Raw genomic sequence first — 23,392 nt, 5'->3', positions numbered from 1 at the left:
AAACATGTGGGGGATGTGATTTCCAATATAGAAGTACTGATTGTTTTAATGAAGCCAGAAATTGCTATTGGATATCTAAGCAGAATGCAAGAAGTTCTGCAAAACAATATGAAAACCTCAGACGTACTACCTAAATGGGAAGCATAGATTTATTTACTTGGTTTCAGCCCACCCAGGTCATGAGTCTGGACTGAGACATTCCAGACCCTCTCCCAGGGTATTTTCCATTCCACAACCCCTTCAAGGCTCATGTGAGGGAGGGATGACAAAGGGATGACATCTCCGTCCACTTGCTGTCTCTCCTTGCCCTTCCATACAGCAGATGTGGGGCACCTCCCATCCCTTTCACCCATGTAGCCCACCACCCACCCTCCCACCCACAAGATCATAAATTCTTAAATAGTCTAGAAAATGTATTGCTTGACCCTCAACACTTAGTTCTAGTATCCAACTGGAGTTGATTGTGTGTATGATATGAGATAGAGATAGTTTCTCTTTTTTCTCTTGTGGATATCCATTGATCCTGCACTATTTTTGTAAAGATTCTTTTATTCCGAATATAACAGAATGCACTTGAGTCCAGTGTCACCTTTGCCAGAACCAGACAAATATATGTAGATTAGACTATTTCTGAGTGATGCTTTCTCTTCCATTGTTCACGTTTATATTTTTGCACCTTCATTATGCTATATTTTTTTAAATGTAACTTAAGTATAATTTTGGTGATTGGAAATGTAAGTCCTCTAGAATAATGCTTTTTATTTTCTCTTGTTTTGTTTTTATTTGATTTCAATTAACATATACTGTTTTATTAGTTTCAGAGGTAGAGTTCAATGATTCATCAGTCTTATATCCAGTGCTCATTACATCCTGTGCCCCTGTGCCCTCCTTAATGTCCATCACCCAGTTACCCCATCCCCTACCCACCTCACCTCCAGCAGCCCTCAGTTTGTTTCCTACAATTAAGAGTCTCTTACAGCTTGTCTGATTTCATCCCTTCCCCTATAATCTTCTGTTTTATTTCTTAAATTCCACTTAAGAATGTGATCATATGGTGATTATCTTTCTTTGACTTTTTTTTTCACTTAGCATAGTTCTATCCATGTTATTACAAATGGCAAGGTTTCATTTTCTTGATGGCTGAGTAGTAGTCCATTGTCTATAATATTCTACATTTTCTTTATCCATTTATCTGTTGATGCAATTCTGGGTTCTTCCCATTGTTTGACTATTGTGGACATTGCTGCTATAAACATCGGGGTATAAGTGCCCCTTCGATTCACTATGTTTGTATCTTTTGGGTAAACACCTACTAGTGTAACTGCTGGGTCATATGGCAGCTCTATTTTCAAATTTTTGAGGAGTTTCCATACTGTTTTCCAGAATGGCTGCACCAGCTTGCACTTCTGCCAACAGTGTAGAAGCGTTCCCCTTTTTCCACATCCTACCAACATCTATTGTTTCCTGAGTTGTTAATTTTAGTAATTCTTACCAGTGATAGGTGGTATATTTTTGTGGTTTTGATCTACTGATCTAATTTAATCAATAAATCTATCATTCTGTCCATCCTTTTTTTTGCCATAAATGCAGCAATTTTGATATGTAAAATATGGTAAATCAAGTCAAGTCACCTTTGGATAAACCCAATTTGTTCATATAATTGGGTTGAACTTGGCTGCCTTAATCTAACCTACAAAGCTCTTCCTACAGGATTCTGTTCTCCTTATCTTTATCACCTCTGTCACCCCAGAGGTCTATTTTGGGTACATGGAGCACTTAAAAGTACGCAGCTGAGCCATCTAATCCTTCTCTGAGTCTGTGCACCTGCCCAGAACACTCTTCATTCCTTTTTGCTTCCTTAGTTTCCACTTATTTTTCAGATCTCAATGTCAATATTACCTCATGAAATCCTTTTTGATTTCTCAAAGATTGAGGTAGATCCTCACACATATACAGCCATTACTTCCCAAACTATTGTCATACTGCATTCTAATGCTTTTTAGTTTGTAGTGTTTTTCATTTTAGTTACTCTCACTGTGCCTATTGAGTGACAGCTGCCAAATAATTATTTGTTAGATAAATGAATAAAAGTAGAAAACACACTCTGAGTCAAGCATACAGAATAAATCTTTATTCAATAATGCATTATGTAAATATTAAAGGTACCACTGAATATCTGGAAAAAATCCATTCCATTTTGTGATTATTTACAATTACAGGGAAATTAGAATAACTCAATGACCTGTCTTTTATCATCATTTATTAATTTAACAAAGATTTTTGAAAGCTTTGTGTGTGCTAAAATGAATGGCTAAGAAATGAATATTTCTGAAATTATTATATATAATAAAGGTTTTTTTTTGAAGCACATCTTTAACAAAATTCACAATAAATTCAGGGGAATTTGTATGAGGCACTAAAACAGGTAACTGAAATTTGATCATTTCTTGTAAAGGGATTGAAAGACTCTTTCCCTACAACACTGACTTTACTACTTTGCACACAGTAGCCAAATTACTTGCCCACCATATCTGTCATTTAGTACAATACTAGTTTATGGAAGAAAGAGGAAGGTAGAGTGAAAGGGAGTAACATTTTGTAATGCCTATACCCTCAATCAGACAAACATGGTATTGCATGGCATCTATGACTACTTTACTGAGTTCTTAAAACACACAATGGAAGAAGTATTGGGAGTCTCAGGTTACCCAGTGGATAACTGACCACAAGAGAGGGTAACCCTGGCTCATGGCATTTACCTGGAAAATGATCCAACTCAAGACCCAAACCCAATTCCTGTCAGTCAAAGTCTGCATTTTCTACTCTAATATCAGTCTTTTAGAACTTGAATTCCCTCCTCATTAATCCATGGGAAATTCATTCTTTTTATCTATAAATAATTTATTATAAACATTTATTTGTAAACCTCAAAATATAGAGAAAAGTATTTTGGAACTTAAAAGTCCTTTGCCATTGTGTCTTTCAGTGTGAGAAGAGTATCAGCCCCTGGGCATACTCAGAAGGCGAATGCGTCAGTTGTAGCATCAGCTGAGAGAACCTAGATTTCCAGTGCATGAAAATAGCATGACTGCAATGCTTGAGAGTTTCCACATTCACATAACTTTCTGGGGACCACTGGGTAAAGCCTCCATAGCAGACATAACAACCATAAAGACTTCCCAATAAAAAGAACCAAGGTAATTGAAGTCCTCATTTCTTCCCCAAAGATAACTTTGCTCACTTACCAACTCATCATACAGTTTTGGGGAATGAGTACCTGCTGAGAACCTTACTCAGTGCAGTCTTGACTTCTTTATTTCTCAGGGTGTAGACAAGGGGGTTAAGCAGCGGGGTGATCACAGTGTAGGTCACTGCCACGAGCCGGTCCTTTTCTGAGGAGTACAGGGATGTGGGCCTCAGGTAGATGAAGGAGGCGCAGCCATAGTGGACGATGACCACTGTGAGGTGGGAGGCGCAGGTAGCAAAGGCCTTCCGCTGCCCCTCGGCGGATGCAATCTTGAGGATGGTGGAGACAATGAAGACGTAGGAGATGAAGATCAGCACTAGGGGGACCAGCAATACCAGAATGCTGAGGAAGAAGATGACCATCTCCTTCACGTTGGTGTCAGTGCAGCCTAGTTTGATGACTGGGAAAATATCACAGAAAAAGTGGTTGATCCGATTGGAGGCACAGAAGGGCACACTAAACACCAAGACATTAACAACCACAGAGATCAGGAAGCCACAGCAGCTGGAGGCTAGGACCAGTTGCACACAGGTGGCTCTGCTGACAACAAGCGTGTAGTTGAGAGGGTTGCAGATGGCAACGTAGCGGTCGTAGCCCATTACGGCAATGAGAAAACAGTTGGTACAAGCCAAGCCCACGAAGAAGTAGAGCTGAGCAGCACACGCAGGAAAAGAAATAGTCTGACTCGTGGAAAGCAGGTTGGTCAGCATTTTTGGTACAATGACCAAGGTGTAGCAGGTTTCAGAGCAGGAGAGGACAAAGAGAAAGAAGTACATAGGGGTGTGCAAAGTCCTGTCCAGACGGATGACAGTCATGATGGTGGCATTGGCCATCAGAGTGGTCAGGTAAACCAGGAGGAAGAGGAAGAAGAGAAGGATCTGCAGATCTCCCAGGTTTGAGAAGCCGATAAGGATGAACTCCGTAATCATGCTCTGGTTCTGTCTCCTCATTGGTCAGTGGGAATCAGATTCAGACATCTTGAAATCGTGAACAGAAAGAATTTGACAAAAGGGACCATATTTGTGCTTCTGCACAAAGCTGAAAATCCTGGCTTGAAAAAGCGAGTAGCTAACCCCTCAGCACAGGATCATAGGATGGGGAAAGCAGGAAGCACCAGGAGAAGTGACCTAAGATATGTCCCAATTCAAGGACATCTGAAGGTTCACATGCGGTGTGTTGAATCAAGAGGAGATTTAGAGCTCATCTCAGCTAATCCCGTCATTTTATGGAAAAAGAAATGGAGGCTTGAAAGGATCAAGCCATGTGTTTAACCCACATGAGAGCAACAACCCTCAAAAATCACTTACCTGAGAAGCTACCTTATGAGAATCTAATTCAGGAAAAGACAAAAACCAATGAAAAGTGATCTGTCCAGCCCCTCCTATGTTTGGCTCAAATAGCGTTTGCTTAGATGCAATCAAGTATCTTCAATTATTATTATTGTTAAAAGTGTGGAGATTTATTTATGATGAAAATCAGTCATGAAGCTTTTGGGAGAGGCATAGAATGATCCCACATGTTGGGGATTTCCTGATTGTGATTTCATGGGAATGTGAGCTTAAGAGGCTAAGGAGAGCTCAACCTCAGTGTAGACAGAGATGAGGTCTCTGTTCCTCCAGAATGTTCTAAGAACGACTCTCCCCATTATATGTGGGAAGATCTGCCATTTGACCCGAGAGCACGTAGTGCTGAAAACTTCCCACTAGCCTGAGACAACCAGACAATCTTTATATTAGAAGAAGCTCAGGAATCTCCTTCCTCCATTTGCACCCAATTCTGTGAACTTTTTCTATAAACCTGGGCAATGTGTCTAGTCCCCAGAGTCAAAATCCAGTTATAAGAAATCCCCGACGCAGCGAGGGGCTCTCTTGTTAGGTGTCTTGATTGTTGAGAACCTTTGGATTCGAAGATGAACCCGATATGTCTCCATGCTCACTCGCCCTTAGCTCTGCAAGTGTCCCCTGCAGACCTGCAAGGGGTTCTTTTGCAGCCATCACAACCCTTTAGTTATTGGAGCAGTGGTCATATCCCTTTAGGGGTCTCATCTTCCTCCTGACTAACACTCTTAGTTCTCTCAATTATTTCTCACGACATCATGTCTGGAGTTCTGTGTCCTGATCATCACCTCAGGCATTTTACTCCTGAGCATTACAACACAATTGTGGCCTCAGCTGTACACAAGTGGCTCAGACACGGTCATCACACATCACTAATTCTGTCCCTCTGTCTTTATGATTAACATTCCATCTTTTTCTACTGTTCTGAATCCTCCACAGTTAATATTTATCCCTGCTACACAACCCCAGCTTACTATTGACCTTCTGGAAGGCTTCTCTGAGTAGGTAAAGGCTTCGATTACCGTGTGTGTCTACTTCTGCATCCTTTGTTCAGGCCTGTGTGTTGGAATGGAAGCACAGAAAGCCCGACAAGGTCACAGGTCTTTGTCTCTGTCTTTCCCCCTGGATGCTGATGCTCTGACCCACTTCACCTGTGCATAGGAAGTCATTCTGCCTCTGAGTCTTTCCCTGGAGCCCAGAACTTTGAAGAGTGATTGACAGATAACATTGCTTAGAGGAAAGCCTGGTGCTGCTGCCACAATGCAAGGGAAACACTTACATTTAGAGGCAGAGTTCCTGCCCAATCCCAGGTTTCTTTCTGTGTCCTGTCCCTTAATAAAGGGAGAGTCAAACAGCCAAACTTTGTAAGAACCTCAAGCAGTGTTTTCTTTCTGGAAATGATTGGGGAAGGCCAGGAGCTATGAGTCTTTAAGAGGAGGGAAAGCTCTGTTTTCTGGATGGGCTGGAGCTAAGTAGACAGCCTCCATCTCACCAGCCCTGTGTTCCTGGAAGCAGAGGCACCAGAAAAATCCCTGGGTCTTATAGAGGTAGGGAACTCCAGGGGATTGGGGCCTTGGAGGGAAGTACTTTTTGGATCCGGGCATGAAAACTTGAAAAAAAAAAAAAGAGAGAATCAAATAAAGTATGTACTTTACTTGATCTGTGTACAGGATGGGTAGCTTTGAATCCTATGATTTTTTTTCACAGTTTGTTTTGGCTCAAGGTTCCATTTGCTGAATGAAGTCTAATGAACGGTAACTTCCCTATTCATTGGTCTTATACTTCCTGAATATGGATTAACTGTTTTAAGGGATTACATAAAGGCCTTCCTTGACAAATATCAATGTTTTCGCTTCTTCCCAGTGTGCTAGTTGAATAAACTAATAATTATTTTCTAAATCTCTCTTGCTTCATGCATCTTGACTGTGTTTGCATTCCAAGAGGGCACATGTTCTAAACTTTTCTACATTTCTTTGCTTAGGTTCATCTTTTGAAAGACGCAAATTAAGGGCAGCCCTGGTGGACCTGCGGTTTACTGCCTCCTTCAGCCCAGGGTGTGATCCTGGAGACCCGGGATCGAGTCCCACGTTGGGCTCCCTGCATAGAGCCTGCTTCTCCCTCTCTGCCTGTGTCTCTGCCTCTCTCTCTGTGTGTCTCTCATGAATAAATAAATAAAATTTTTTAAAAGATGCAAATTAATTCAGACTTTCATCTATGCATTCATTAATGCTTCTATGCATTTAATCATCATGCACTGAGTACTGATGTCATTCCGGGCAGTCTACTGATTGTTTGTGGGGAAGGTAGAACAAAGAGTAGGGAGACATAGCCCATGATGGTGGTGTTCAGAGGCCACATACACAGAGCCTCCTGAGGCACATGGGAATCCATGTCTATCATGGATTTACCCAAGGTCTTCTGAAGAAAACCTATTGGAATGGGATCTGGGAATGTTTTGAACTTGGTTCCAGTGATTTCTTTTCCTCTTAGCAAATTTACAGCTACAGCCCTTTGTCTGAAAAGAGTGTGATGTTTAGAAGGAGAGTTGGAGAATTAAGGCAATGAGGGCTAAGACCAAGGCTTGCTGAGGACACTGTAGCATTACCATCTCTCAGGATCTAAACAGTGCATTTCAGACTCCTCAAATGCCCCTTACATGTCTCTCCCTTCAAATAGAATGTCTCTACCTCAAGGATTCAGGATTTTTCTGCTATGTAACAAGGAAGAAAACATGGATTTCTTTCTCATGTTTTAAGTTTTGATTCTGAGAATAAAAAGGTTCTCATGGATAGAAGTGTGCTATGGGCTAACGGAAACAGGGTCTTGTCAGTGTCGATCTGATTTATGAAGAAGAGGACACAGATACTTAAAAGTAGAAACTGTTTACATTGATGGGTTATTTTTGCGAGAGGGGGCAAAGGACTCTGCCACAAGGCTTTCTTGCTACTCACTTCCATACTACAGCTCTGATCTTAAGAGCAGCTTTGTGAGCAGCAGCTGGGCACCATCAGTATCCATTCATCGCTGCATATAGGTTCTGTGAGCTCATCGTTGAGGCCACATTATGTTCACTTACAGAAGGAATCCAAGGAGAGCACAGTGATCCTGATGAGCTGAGTAGATTGGTGGTAAGTGAAGAAGCTAGAAGAAGTGAAGCAGCTATACTCTGAAAACAGAATCTCAGGGAGGTTGGACAATTTAGGGAAAGTATATGTCACCCTCTGTCACCACACCAGGTTATTACAACATTGCTGATTCCATTCCCTGTGCTGTGCTTTTCATCCCCATAATCTGTTTATTTTATAACTGGAAGTTTGTACCTCTTAAATCCCTTTGCTGATTTTGCCCATCCTCCACTCTGCCCCTCTCCCAACCACTGTTTTTGTCTGTACTTAGGAGTCTGTATCTGTTTCTTCTAGTTCATTTGTTAGATTGCTTTACTAGAATCCACATATTAAATAATATTTTTCTAAATAAATCACACAAAGGGAGCACAATTTAGAAACAGATGAACTAGATATCAAGACATGCTAGAGCAACGTTGACCCAGTAATGGTGGCATAAGATTGAACACTAGAATCAATGAAACGGAATGAACAATATGGATGTAGCACAAGGCATACATATATGGCTGATGGATTACCAACAGATTTGCTAAGGTTTTTCAGTGAAGAAAGGATAGTCTGTTTAATGTATTGTTATGGAAATATTGGATGTATATATTAAAAAGTACAAATCTTGCCTTTGCTAAAAGTCATATACAATTTAACTAAAAAATGTCAAAACCATACAAATTTCAGGAAAAAATAATATATACCTTGAAGTCGACAAATATTTTTCACCCAGGAGACACAAAACACGAGTATTGAAAACCCAACAGTTCCACAAATGAATAAACTGTGGTGTATTTGAAAATGGAATACTATTACAAAGTAAACAAAATACTCATAAATGCAGCAACACGAGGGAGCCTCAAAAAACATTATGCTTAGTGAAAGAACCAAGATACAAAAATGAATATGATGTTTGACTTCATTTTTATGAACTTAAATTTTTTTTTTTTTTTTAATTTTTATTTATTTATGATAGTCACAGAGAGAGAGAGAGAGAGAGGCAGAGACACAGGCAGAGGGAGAAGCAGGCTCCATGCACCGGGAGCCTGACGTGGGATTCGATCCCGGGTCTCCAGGATCGCGCCCTGGGCCAAAGGCAGGCGCTAAACCACTGCGCCACCCAGGGATCCCCATTTTTATGAACTTAAGAAAAGAAAAAAGCATATGAATAAAAGGCAAGATTAGTGTTTTCTGGGGGCCGAGAATGGGTGGATTGACCACAAAAGGATAGAAGGGATCTTTAGAGGTTGTACAAACATTCTACAACTAAACCGAATAGATGACCTTGGATGTATGCATTTTTCAAGACTCAACAAACTGTACATTTAAATTGGAAGCATTTTAAAGTATGTAAATTAAATCTCTGTAAGGTTAGTTTTCAATAAAAAAGTACTTTAATAAAAATAAAAGACTAAGTGGAATCCTTTGAATTCAAAGACCAAATGTAATATTTGAACCAAGTAGCCTTATAGACCTATGAAGAAAAAGAATTAAAAGAACCATAAGAAAATGTTATAAGTACAAAATTTCCAAAAGTTGAATAAGAATATCTCATAAGTCTATTTATAATGCTGTAATATACTAATATGTAATCAAAGAAACATAAAAGGAGGAAAATAACATTTTTATCTTGACCAGAACTGAACGGTTAAAAAAAAAAAAAAAGGTGTTAATATGTCCTGGGGAAATTGACATATTCACAGATAGTGAATTATATATTTATAGCCTTTGGAGAGTTTCTTGGCCAATATGATGTATATGAGATTTCAAATACAGAAGATTTTGACTGAGCCATTTACATTTATGTATAAAGCTAAAATGATGAACAATTGCTCCAAGGACAATTTCATTTATTTTATTTACAAATCCAAACCTCTGGGAACTCTATTACATCAGTTAAAATGGCATTTATAGCATTATTATAGGTAAGAAAAACAGATCTCCTGTGTCTATTGCAAAAATTGAGGCAGGATTATACATAGTTCTTCTCTGTATGTAAATCAGAATAATCCACTTGAGGTATTTAAACGAATGAAAGATTTGATAAGGGCATTAGAGACTTCTACACGTGTTGAGGCTTGAGAGCTAATGGCAGGAGGGTTGGTCTTGACCTCTAGAATTGAAAGGATCGTAGGGAGCCCCTACCTATGGTGCTGACTAATGCAGGCCTGAGGAGGGATTCTCAGGATATCAAAGCCAAGGGCAAAAGCCCATATCTGCCATCTGACAAGTGCTCCCATAACATGTTCCCATAGAAAAACCCAACTTTCTTCCTCTTCCATTATCTATAGAGTTCTAAGTAAATCTAAAATTCTGGCAAGTGTATGGGTTCCGGACAGTATCCCCTGTTGCTGCCCCAGAATGTGACTCTTTGGCAGGTGGATGATTTTGAGCTGAAGGCACTTGATACCCTGTGAGCTTCAGACATTTATCCTTCCTTAACCACACAGAAGAATCCAAACTGGGGGTATTTCCCAAAATAAGGGTTGCTAACATATACATTTCATCTGAGGGATGCATCTACATGGTAGGGCAAATATCTAATTACCAAACATCTACTCCTGCCCTATGAAGTGCATTCTTTTCTCCTGCTCCCAGAGCCCCACCCTTCTCCTTAGATCAGAATGACATATATACCCCATTTTGCTTCACTGTGTTTGGAATTCCCATGTCTATGGGGATTCTCCATACATTCACCTGTTGATTTTAACTGATTTTCTCCTGTTAATCTGTCTCATGTCCATTTCTTAATCCGGCTAGTTAGACCTTGGAAGGGAGGGAAATAGTTGCTCCCTGACACAAGGAATCTGGACAGACTCCAGGATTTTGACGATTTCTGTCCTTATAGAAGAGTACAGGAGAGACCCTTAGAAGTATTGTATATGAACTGTCAACAAAATATGACCAACACAATTTTCATGCTTGGATGCTCAACAGCCATACATGCCCTTCTTTTCATCTTCACATTTTCAAACAGTAGGAATTAATATGATGCTAATATGCCTCACACAACGAGTATCTGCATCCATCTTCCTAAAAAGAGGAACAGAGTGCCCCAGGTTAAGTATCATTGATGGTCTTCTTTCAAGATTAAATCATAATTCCAAACACCAGCAACACACCTTACAGAGCCTAGCATATTAAGAGAAGCAGGGAATGGTTCAATGTGAAAATATATACGTAATTAAGCAACCAAGAAAATAAAACACAACTACTGCAATCCTCATTTCTGGAATTCATTGCAAGACTGTCATAGCTATTTGTGTTTTTTTTTTCATCTATTGAACATTCTTTTGAACTTAGATACCACCATATTTCCTAAGGCTCTAGCCTTTGGTAACTTTGATTAAGTGAAGTTGTTCTCATCAAAATTTGCCTTTGTATGTGAAGTAATGAAGCATACCCTACCACCCTCCTAGATTCCAGATGTTCTCTACTCCATCCTAGTAGTGTAGTTGTTACCCTATTTTCCTTAAAAATTAGTACCCACAAGATGACAGCAAGAGAGGAAGAAAAAAAGGAAGAACCCAACTACAAAATTGTCAGAAACAATGAACCAAAGGGCAAGAATAAGTCTTTCCCTAGTTACTTTAAATGTCAAGGAAATAAGTCTTCCCAAAGAAAAGACAGAACACCAATAAAAAATAAATTTATTTAAAAAAGGAAAGTCAAAAACAAAAACAACAACAAAAACAAAAATATCCTGTTTCTAAGACACTTTCATTTTTAGGATGCACACAGACTAAAAGTAAACAGGTGGAAAAAGATAATCGATTAAATTAATAACCAAGAATAGGACAGGGCTGGTTTTCTACACAAAGCCAAGACTGACTAGAAGACAAAAAAGGGGGCACTTGAAGGGAAGAGCACTGGGTGTTATGCTGTATGTTGGAAAATTGAACTCCAATAAAAAAATACATATACAAAAAAAAAAGAAATCAAAAACACTGTCAAAAGATAAAAAAGTCATTATATATGATAAAAGTGTCAATTTAACAGGAAGATATCACAATTATAAAAAATGTTCGTTTTACATTAAATCACCAAAATAGAAAAAGCAAATATTGACAGATCTGAAGTGAGAAAAGAGAGCAATAACATAACGGCATGAGACTTCAGTGCCCCACCCTCCGTAAAAGGATCTTTCAGACAGAACATTGGCAGGGAAACAGAAGAATGGAGCAACATCATAGGACCGATGGGCCTGGTACAGAACTTTGTACCCAACTGCCAAGAATACACCTTCTTTTCCAGTGCATGTGGAAAATCCTAGAACGGTGGTGGCCAGGGGCTGCAGGGAGGGGAAATGTAGAGATGATGGTCATGGGAACAGGGGGAGAACAGTTGGGGACCAAGGAGGGATGAGTCCCAGAGGTCTAATGTACACCATGATGAGTGCAGTTAAGAGCTCTGTATTGTGTACGTGGAATGTGCTGGGTCAGTGGGTCCTATGGATTCTCTCTTCACACTCAGATCATAACAAGGTGAGGAGATTGGTATGATAATCATGATAATCGGCTTTACTGTGGTAATCATTACACAATACATACATGTATCAAACTATCATATTATATGCCTTAAATATGTACAATTTTATAAAGTTGGAAAACAGTTTAAAATAAAAAATGAAAATGGACTACAATGTTTTAATGAACTAAAAATCCTATCAGCTCTGTCTTCAAGAAAGTCATAGTCTTAGGTGGAAAGCAAATGATAATAATCTCTGTAACTAAAAATGTAAAAACTTAGAAAAAGTCCATCGAAAGATGAGTGGATAAAGAAGATGTGGTTTATGTATACAATGGAATATTACTCAGCTATTAGAAATGATAAATACCCACCATTTGCTTCAACGTGGATGGAACTGGAGGGTATTATGCTGAGTGAAGTAAGTCAGTCGGAGAAGGACAAACATTAAATGTTCTCATTCATTTGGGGAATATAAATAATAGTGAAAGGGAATATAAGGGAAGGGAGAAGAAATGTGTGGGAAATATCAGAAAGGGAGATAGAACGTAAAGATTGCTAACTCTGGGAAACGAACTAGGGGTGGTAGAAGGGGAGGAGGGCGAGGGGTGGGACGGGAATGGTGATGGGCACTGGGGGTTATTCTGTATGCTGGTAAATTGAACACCAATAAAAAATAAATTAAAAGCTTAGAAAAAGTGGATGTTTCAAAAGTCTGCATTTTTATTGAAATATTTATCTGTGATCCTCATGCTAAAGGAGACTCACAAAAATTATCTATAACTTACAGATCTATAAGCTATATTAAATCTTCATATCAGGGAAATGTTTTAAGAAAAATGAAATCAATCCTTTGGCAATCAATCTTAAAAAAAAAAAAACGGAAAATTAATGACCCTGGCTCGTGCAGCAAGATCCTTTCTGGCTGCAACAAGGTAGACTGAGGTGGCCAAGGCCAAGCCTCCATCTCCAGTTTTGTGTTTCCAGGCAGAGGCGACACTCCTAGGAGAAATAACACCTCTAAACCACCAAGCTCAACCTTCTGTGTCAGTCACTCAGGGTGAAATGGAAGGAGTGGGTTCCAGCTCCTCTCACACTGATTCCCAGACTCAGTCATGCTGGTGCTGGAGAATGGGCACAGGGCACTGTTTGCAGGTGCGGTAGACGCACAGGGCTCCTCAGCGGAGGTCGGACCCTGAGCGCTACTACTGAGCCTTCAGGAGGCCATGTCTTTATTCCGCCAGGACACGCCCTTCAGGTGAGGAGCACACAGAGGGAGCCCGTTTCCCACTGTTATTTACCAAATAATCACATTTTTCTTACTGACATGTGAGGTCACTTCTTTTTTTTTTTTAATAAAATAATTTTTATTGGTGTTCAATTTACCAACATACAGAATAACACCCAGTGCTCATCCCGTCAAGTGTCCCCCTCAGAGCCCGTCACCCACTCACCCCTACCCCCTGCCCTCCTCCCCTTCCACCACCCCTAGTTCATTTCCCAGAGTTAGGAGTCTTTATGTTCTGTGTGAGGTCACTTCTGTTGCTTAAAGGGCACAATTGAACTTTTGAGTTCTCTTCTGTGTCTCTCTGTACTCCTTACCTCTTCTTGCTCCCATAGCACACTTATCCTTCTTATTATTATCACTGAGGCATCTTCTCCTGGGAACACTGAGTCTCTACATTACCCATCTGTTTCAAAAGTATCCTATTTTTTCATGTAAACCTCATAAATCTGACTGTCAGGTTGCCCTCACCGTCCATGCTGTGATTTGGACTGGAATGATATTCATTTTGGATTTGCTTGGATGAAAGTGAGAACGTCAGGGTTAGTCACTCGACTAGAAGATGCTTGTCAACAGCAAGGCAGTCAATGATAGAACTCAACCTCGTGGAAGATGCTTGTTAAGATGTAGGTTTCTGCAGAGCAGCTTAGAGTCACCGATTAGAATTTCTATGGACGAGAACCTGAGATGATGGATTTGAAATTAAGCCCTCTTTTGACCCTTAGAAACACTCAAGTTGAGTACCGCTGGATGTATACAAATTTCCTACTAAAAATTCAGTGAAAAATCCCCACGTGGCCTGTACAACACAGTTCCAATTGTGGTCATGTGTCCCACAGAATCCACTACCTGTGGATGCAGCTTCCAATGCGGGCACGGGCTAATTATGCTCCTGGCTCCTTCTCCCCAGGTTCCTCAGAGAAGGCTGCCTTTGAGAACCTGGTGACATTAATTCTCCAAAGTAGACTTGACTTCTAATTAACCCCAAGACAACGTCTCCAGGAGCAGAAACAGCCTCAGGAGTCCAACCACCACAGTACACGTTTTAATAACCTCCCTGCGTGCTGGTCACCAGCACCTCCACAGACCGTGAGTTTGGCTGGAGGGGCCCATGGGCCTGATGGAGGCAGAGGCTTCCTCTGTTGATGCAGATGAGAGCGTCTACTCCAGGGCACATTCCCTGCCTCCTGCTGTCCTGTGGTCGGTTTCTGAGCTTTGGCTGAGAATCCACTTGGCAAGGGATCCCAGATACTGAGTAGCTCCTTCTGTCTGAATTGAAAGGAGGAAAGCCCTGTGGGTACTTGCCGAACAGCAGGTAGCGGTGGGGTCTAGGGCTGTGTGGGGTGTGGGCCTGAGGGATGGGTCGTGTTGTGGACGTCGAGCCCCTCCAGGAGATCCGTGATGGCAGGTGCAGGAGAGGCAGGGTTGAGAAGAGAACCAGGGGCCACTTTTAACTCAAGGTCTGAGGAGTGTTTGGGTGTGGGCCATAGAGTTCTCTGAATTTCAGGATGTTCAGACTGCGTCAGCTTTGTTCCCAGCTAGACTTTCATTTCATGTCTTTTTGGTTGCTTGACTCCTGGGTGAACAGAAACAGATCCCGAATGTCCACTTTTCTCCCTACTGGGTACTCGTGGAATCTCTTTTGATTTATAATCGACATCCCATGCTCAGACTCATTTCAATATGCATGTTCATGGTCTTTGTGTGCACCTAGAAAGATAGAAATTTTACTTCTTTGCTCTTTGATGCTGCCTACAGAATTTGTCTCCCTTTACCGATTGATGCTTTTCCTCAGATAAATAGCTGAATATCTCCAAAGTGTTAAATATTTAGTTTTGGTCCCTTTTGCCGGTACCCAGTACCCTCTTCTCCTGAGTTACTATTTAAATTCCGTGTACCTACTATCCCAACAGGGCATCTAAGGGGTCAGAAAACTCGGGTGTGCAAGTGCCATCTCTTCGAGTATTAACCTGAATGCCCCCCCACAGGTTCTAGCAGATAAGGGCCCTTCCGGGATCATCATTTACAGAGTCTTCAACTTCCTGAACTGAAAGACTCTTGGGGTCAGTACTCCACTGGTGCCCTAAGCCAGGTCTCCTGCAAGCTAGTGTTCAAGGCCCTTCTGCTGAAGGACTTTCCCACACATCTGGCCAGTTTATTACAGTCCTTACAGACCCGGGCCACTTTAGTTTTAGAATAAGGAGATGGAACAGCCTCACTTATGTGTGCCTTAAATGAAGTGTCTTGTTCAAAGTCACCCAAACCTAGACTTAACATAGAGATCTTGTCCTGTCAAATGCAGGGGTCTTTGACCTTAAGTTGATGGCCTTGGGCTTTTGGCAGGAAGATCTTATTCATGTTTCTGCTCTTACATCTTTCTATGCATAGCAGAGTTTGAGCTCACTGTGCTGGTCCCGATGTTTTCTTGAGCAGACGAGGGCTGCCTCCTCAGCTGGATGGTGCTTGTGGGTTCTCAAACACCACAAGTAGGGCAGATACACCAATCTCACAATCCAGTCAGCTGTGTCATGGGTCGGAGTGAAAAATAATTTAGATAATTATTTTGGGTTTGTGTAGATCCAGGTATTCCTTCAGAATCGAGGGACTTCCAGCCTCTGTGTTCTACTCCACATGTCACACCCACAAAATTGGGGGTGTGGGGGTTAGATGTGGATTATGTAAAAGGAGATGAGAAAAATCAGTGGAAAGAGCTAGGACAAAATGAGCTATGAGGATAAATGTCCATTTGCCTCAGGGTCTTAACAGATAAAAATCCATTTTCCTTGTGAGGCTGTTATGTAAACACACTGGTTTGTTTTTCTAAATATAGAAAACATACGGCTATTATCCACATGCAGATGTATCTATGGAGACCGACATAGTACAATCATATCTTATATTTTATCAGAAATATCTTTGCAGGTACATAATGAAAATGCCTATTATTTGTTAAAGCACTTTAAATTTAAATTGTTAAAGCACTTTAAAACCAGCCTGTGTATTTCATATTAACTTCAAGTACATGAATAACTATAAGTATTGAGTTTAGGACCCGTTTCGAGGTAGTAAGGAAGAAGAAAAAAAATTTATCTCCCTGTTTCTAGAGATGAATACAATGAGTTTCAGAACTTTCTCATCATTAGAGGCACCTGGCTGATGCTGTAGGTTAAGCATCTGACTCTAGGTTTTGGCTGAGGTCATGATCTCAGGGACCCGGGGTCAGACAAAGCCTGAGACCCCATGCTTATCACGAATCCGGGTAATATCTCTCTCCCTTCCTGTGCACCTACCACTTGTGTGCTCTCTCTGTCTCTCCTTCTCTCTCTCTCTCTCACACACACACACAAATCTTTAAAAGAAAAAAAGAAAGTTCCGAATATTTAATTAAATATACATTTAAGGTATATCCAGAATCTAAATTTGTTATTGGCTAGAAGAATGTAAAAATGGAAAATTCTGGTAGACGGTGCAAATGATTCCTCACTAGATGATGTTAGTTTGTTTATTTATTTATTTATTTATTTACTTATTTATTTATTTATTTATATTTTTTATAATAAATTTATTTTTTATTGGTGTTCAATTTGCCAACATACAGAATAACACCAGTGCTCATCCTGTCAAGTGCCCCCCTCAGTGCCCGTCACCCATTCACCCCCACACCCCGCCCTCCTCCCCTTCCATCACCCCTAGTTCTTTTACCTGAGTTAGGAGTCTCTCATGTTCTGTCTCCCTTTCTGATATTTCCCACACATTTTTCTCCCTTCCCTTTTATTCCCTTTCACTATTATTTATATTCCCCAAATGAATGAGACCATATAATGTTTGTCCTTCTCCGATTGACTTACTTCACTCAGCATAATACCCTCCAGTTCCATCCACGTTGAAGCAAATGGTGGGTATTTGTCATTTCTAATGGCTGAGGAATATTCCATTGTAGACATAGACCACAGCATCTTTATCCATTCATCTTTTGATGGACACCGAGGCTCCTTCCACAGTTTGGCTGTTGTGGACATTCCTGCTAGAAACATCGGGGTGCAGGTGTCCCTGCATTTCATTGCATCTGTATCTTTGGGGTAAATCCCCAACAGTGCAATTGCTGGGTCTTAGGGCAGGTCTATTTTTAACTCTTTGAGGAACCTCCACACAGTTTTCCAGAGTGGCTGCACCAGGTCACATTCCCACCAACAGTGTAAGAGGGTTCCCTTTTCTCCGCATCCTCTCCAACATTTGTGGTTTCCTGCCTTGTTAATTTTCCCCATTCTCACTGGTGTGAGGTGGGATCTCATTGTGGTTTTGATTTGTATTTCCCGGATGGCAAGTGATGCAGAGCATTTTCTCATGTGCTTGTTGGCCACGTCTATGTCTTCCCCTGTGAGATTTCTGTTCATGTCTTCTGCCCATTTCATGATTGGATTGTTTGTTTCTTTGCTGTTGAGTTTAATAAGTTCTTATAGATCTTGGAAACTAGCCCTTTATCTGATACGTCATTTGCAAATATCTTCTCCCATTCTGTAGGTTGTCTTTTAGTTTTGTTGACTGTATCCTTTGCTGTGCAAACGCTTCTTATCTTGATGAAGTCCCAATAGTTCATTTGTGCTTTTGTTTCTTTTGACTTCGTGGATGTATCTTGCAAGAAGTGACTGTGGCCGAGTTCAAAAAGGGCGTTGCCTGTGTTCTCCTCTAGGATTCTGATGGAATCTTGTCTCACATTTAGATCTTTCATCCATTTTGAGTTTATCTTTGTGTCTGGTGCAAGAGAGTGGTCTAGTTTCATTCTTCTGCATGTGGATGTCCAATTTTCCCAGCACCATTTATTGAACACGTACATCAGAAAAGTGTGTAAATAAAGACCGGATGCAGCCAATAAATAAAGGCTAAGTGACTTTGCATAGAAAACACTGTCATTACTTTGTAGGCTTGGACAATTGGGAGTTACATCTATGCAAAATTATCTGATGTGAGTCCTAAGAGTGACTCTGGAAACCCTGCTTTCTAGCAACTTGTAGACTGTGTTTAGGAGCAGAATGTGCAAAGGGAATCTTACAGTGTTGACATAATCAACTTGTTGGTCTAACAATATTGAAGAGACATCAAGTCTGCGGATCGTCCGAGTACCGGTACCTGGAAAACGGACCAATTGTCCCCCAGTCTTTCAAATGCTCTTTGATGAGCTCTGAGCCATTTTTGGAAAATTCCGTTCTTGGGGTTTTCCAGAGGCACAATCAGAAAAGGGAGGTGAGCTGCAAATGCCACCAAGGTAATGAGTCTCTTTCTACCTCCCTGGTGCTTCCTCTTTGTGGAACCGGGGACATTTGTCCTTAAATTGGTGTTTTCTGGCATTCCACTTTTTGTCAAGGCTGCCAGTGTGGAGCCTCCAGGAGGGTCACTCCCTCCTCTTAGTCAGTCTGTCAGGCATGACACTAACCGTGTTGCTTCCTTGGATTTTGTGTTACTGCCATAGGTTGTTGACATGAAGAACTGACATGGTCATGACGTCCTTCCCACGTTTGCTGGAGGTCACCTAAACCTAACTCTTCCTCTCCCTTCCCATTTTACAGTTGGCTACACCGAGGTCCCATGTGGTTTCCGAACACCACTCATTCCTCATTGCACATTCTGACCCAGTGCAGACGGCTGGAATTGGACCTATTTTTCCCCTTTTGCAGAGCTAGTTTCCTTAGGCTTGTAGTGAGCAAGACAACACAAGAATTCCTCAGTGAGATGTGAGTGAAACCAGTGAGACAGATGCGTAATCCTTGGCTAGAGACCATGGTCGTGGCCTTCGGGAAAGCCTCCCCATTGCCCATCAGGTCCTCTGTTGTCTATGGAGCCTTAGGTCTTTTCTTCACAGACCTTTCTGGGGAGGCATGAAGGGTTGGGCTGCCTGCAGACCCTGTGTGATTGTCCCGCCCATTCCTGCTCCCCTTCCTGGATCCTGGCCTCTGTCTCTGTCCTGGGGTCTCCTCTCTAGGGGTGCTCTGCATGGAGCGGGGCAACGAGACCCTGGTGAGGGAGTTCATCTTCCTTGGCTTCTCCTCTCTGGCCGGGCTGCAGCGGCTGCTCTTCGTCGCCTTCCTGCCCCTCTACCTGTTCACTCTGGGCACCAATGCCATCATCATTTCCACCATCGTGCTGGACAGAGCCCTGCACACCCCCATGTACTTCTTCCTGGCCGTCCTCTCCTGCTCCGAGACCTGCTACACCTTTGTCATCGTCCCCAAGATGCTGGTGGACCTGCTGGCCCAGAAGAAGACCATCTCCTTCGTGGGCTGTGCCATCCAGATGTTCACCTTCCTCTTCCTCGGCTGCTCTCACTCCTTCCTGCTGGCAGCCATGGGGTATGACCGCTACGTGGCCATCTGTAACCCTCTGCGCTACACAGAGCTCATGGGACCTCGGGTGTGTGTGGGACTCGTGGCTGCTGCCTGTGCCTGTGGCTTGACTATTGCCCAGATTGTCACCTCCCTGGTGTTTCACCTGCCCTTCCTCTCCTCCAACCAGCTGCATCACTACTTCTGCGACATCTCTCCTGTCCTCAAGGTGGCGTCCCATCACTCGCGCCTCAGTCAGTTGGTCATATTCATGATTGGTGTGTGTGTATTGGTCGTCCCCCTCCTCCTCATCCTGGTCTCTTACATCCGCATCATTTCTGCCATTTTGAAGATCCCATCCTCCACCGGCAGGTACAAGGCCTTCTCCACCTGTGCCTCCCACCTCATTGTGGTTACTGTGCATTACGGTTGTGCCTCTTTCATCTACTTAAGGCCCAAATCCAGCTACTCTTCAAGTCAGGACACGCTCATATCTGTGTCCTACACCATCCTCACTCCACTCTTCAATCCAATGATTTATAGCCTGAGGAACCAGGAATTCAAGGCAGCCTTTCGAAGAGTAATGGGCCAGACTTTGTATCCTCCTCACTAAATTAATTTGATACCATGAATTTTTAACTGGTCAGTGAATGTATGCCTTTTATGTCACTTTGATTGTATCAATTGTATGCCTATAGTCTCTCCTACTGTAGTGTTTTAATTATTTCCTCTAGCAGCTTTTCCTAAGTTTGTATTAACATTTCAATAATTTTTTAACATTTTATATTTATTCTTCTTGGAGAGAGATAAGAGAAGCAGAGGGATAGGGACTAGCAGATTCCTTCCAGAGTAGAGTCTGAGGTGAGACTTGATCCAAATCCTGAGATCATACCTTAATCTGCAAGCAAGAATCAGACACTCAACCCACTGTAACACCCAGCCACTACAACATTCTGACGCTTTTGAGAAATTTCCCAGTTGTTTGTTTTCTAAGATCTTTAACTGTACTTCTCTAGGAATAAATATTTCATGTTATACAGTCATATGTTGTTTGTTACTACTCAGAGAATCTGTCATTATCTTTAAGGTTAGTGTCTAATGTTTTCCCTCAGTGATTTATTTTTTCTAAGCATTCAAAGTTTTTATATTTTATTTTATTTTATTTATTTTTATTTTTTTAAGATTTTATTTATTTATTCACGAGACACACACACACACACACACACACACACACACACAGAGGCAGAGACACAGGCAGAGGGAGAAGCAGGCTCCACGCAGGGAGCCCGATGTGGGACTCGATCCTGGGTCTCCAGGATCATGCCCTGGGACGAAGGCAGGCGCTAAACCGTTGATCTACCCAGGGATCCCCAGAGTTTTTATATTTTATTGCCATAGTCACAGGTTTTTTTTATGTTATGTGTGTTGAAGTTTGAAAGGGGATTTACTCTTTTACCTAAAGAATTATTTATTGAATAGCTACTATATGTTGGGTTGAATCATCTCATGTGTGTAAATAAGTTGAAATTCTGTAAAACAATACTGGCACAGTATCTTCTTAGGCATGACCCTGCGGTAATGTCCTCTCTTTCTTGTAAGAAAATTGACTTTTATAACTATTTTATTTTTAGTGGATCAAATACAGAATTTAGTGTTCTACAAGATTATTGAATTCATGTAGACTTTCAAAATTCTTCGTAAAATATGTACAATATATTTGACATTTAAATATTTCTTAGAAATCTTTCTTTCCTATGGCATCATATGCTATTTACATTTGTGCTTTAAAAATTTTTTTCTGGTTCATATTGTGGTAATTTGTTTTGTCTGTTGTTGTCCAAGAGTTAATGTATGGGTGAATGAATGGATGCATTCTAGTTTTTTCCCCCTATCATGTTTTTAATTTTATTTGTTTTTTGTACTATTATTTTTTACATTTTTGTTTTTATCTGTGTATTGTGTTACTTTTCTTATGAATTTTCTTTTAGTTTGCTGTTCTATTTTACATACTGATGCTTTCAACAAAAGTAAGAGTATATATATGTATATGCTTAAGATATATATATATATAACTTATATATATGAAATATCCTCTCATCTCTGCTTTAAACTTAACCCAAATATTTTTGCTACACATATTGTATTTGATATTATCTAGTGAAACTTAGTGCATTTTGCTTTATATTTCCCTTTTGACCCAACAATTACTTAATAGATTTTAAAATTCTCTTTACTTTGGTCCTCATTGATAGCTTATTACGCTGGGATTAAGGATGATTGTTTGCATTCTTAACCACTCTGTGACCTTTGTTCCAGTTTTTATTGTGACCTGATACACAGCCAATATTCATACTTTCTTCATGTGCCTTGAAAAGAACATGTGTACTCTTTCATTAGAACACAATTCCGATAAGTACTCACCAGATATGCTTCACTAGTATGAGCCTTAACCTTCTATATTCTTAGCTATATTTTTCTTCCTGACCTGTTTGAGCAGAGTGGTTTATGAAAGTTCTCCATTATAAGTGTGTCTCCTTGCAACATTTTACTGTTTCTTCCTTATGAAGGTTGCACCTCTGTTACTTGAGGGGATGTAAATTCATATTGATTATAATTTCACTGTGAATCATAGTCATTAGCAGGAAAATGACTTTTTCTTACTGACCTTTGTTGTTCATTTAATACTCCTGGTCTGAATCATTTTTTTTAATATTTTAAAAATTATTCTAGAGAGAGCATGCACCCTCACACATACCTTCCCATGCCTGTAAGGGAGGGGCTGAGGGAGAGACTTCAAGCTAAGACTCCCACTGAGTGCACAGCCCAATTAAGATTTCAATCACATGACACATGAAATCATGACCTTAACCAAAACCATAAGTTGGAAGCTTAACCGATGGAGCTACCCAAACACCCCTTTAGGTCTGAATATTAAACTGCCAAATATCAAGATCCTTCCCTTCCTCGTTTGGTTTGTGAATGCTGGGCATTATTTCCTATCTTTCTACTTTTAGTCTTTTGAGTCATTTCCATCAGTGTCTAGCATTTGCCCTATTATTGGCCCTAGTGTCTCCACTCACTGGGAGAGGAAATAGATATGCAATCTGAAAACAGGAGGACCATCTACCGAAGGAGACGAGTCAGCTAAAACCTACCCATACTAGGGCATCTCCTCATTTTTCTCCATAATCTCATTTTTATTTAACTTTAATTTATTAATTATATGTTTATTATTAAACATTTTTTAAAATATTTATTGAACAAGTACTAATTATGGTCACATTCTATTCTAGGATCAAGTATGTTTCCCATGAGTCTGAAACACTTAAGCTGGCTCTGCCGTTCTAATATTCTGTCCTTTATTTCTACTTGCTTCACCTCTTACAGACGTCAGAAATGAGAATGCAAAATTCACATCTTCTTCCAACCCGAGGATGAAAATTTAGAGTCATTAGGCAGGGAAGCTCTAAGGAGGCCCTTCCATTGTCGTTTGGTTTAACAAATGGCACCCAGAAAACTTCCAGCGTTCAATGATTCCCCAAAGAATGTTTTGGGAAAACTGACTAATCCCCATGGTGTATGAGAAACGGTCTTCTCTTTGGCCAACAAACTCTCTGAGTGTGTTA

General features: G+C 40.8%; 2 protein-coding genes across 2 annotated transcripts; one reads left to right on the top strand and one right to left on the bottom strand.

Moving 5' to 3' along the window:
* Positions 1-3,252: 3,252 nt before the first annotated feature.
* OR10T1 (olfactory receptor family 10 subfamily T member 1) lies at positions 3,253-4,197 on the bottom strand. The gene is given in 1 exon segment (NM_001388902.1): positions 3,253-4,197. A coding segment is annotated over 1 exon segment (945 nt).
* A 15,240-nt stretch (positions 4,198-19,437) lies between these two features.
* OR10K1 (olfactory receptor family 10 subfamily K member 1) lies at positions 19,438-20,379 on the top strand. Its single transcript, NM_001388774.1, is given in 1 exon segment — positions 19,438-20,379. A coding segment is annotated over 1 exon segment (942 nt).
* The last annotated feature ends 3,013 nt before the right edge of the window (positions 20,380-23,392 follow it).

This window comes from Canis lupus, chromosome 38 (genome assembly GCF_011100685.1).
Source record: "Canis lupus familiaris isolate Mischka breed German Shepherd chromosome 38, alternate assembly UU_Cfam_GSD_1.0, whole genome shotgun sequence".
Classification (NCBI taxonomy): domain Eukaryota; kingdom Metazoa; phylum Chordata; class Mammalia; order Carnivora; family Canidae; genus Canis; species Canis lupus.
Note: the sequence above shows the minus strand (reverse complement) of the source record. Positions and strands in the feature narration are given on the sequence as shown.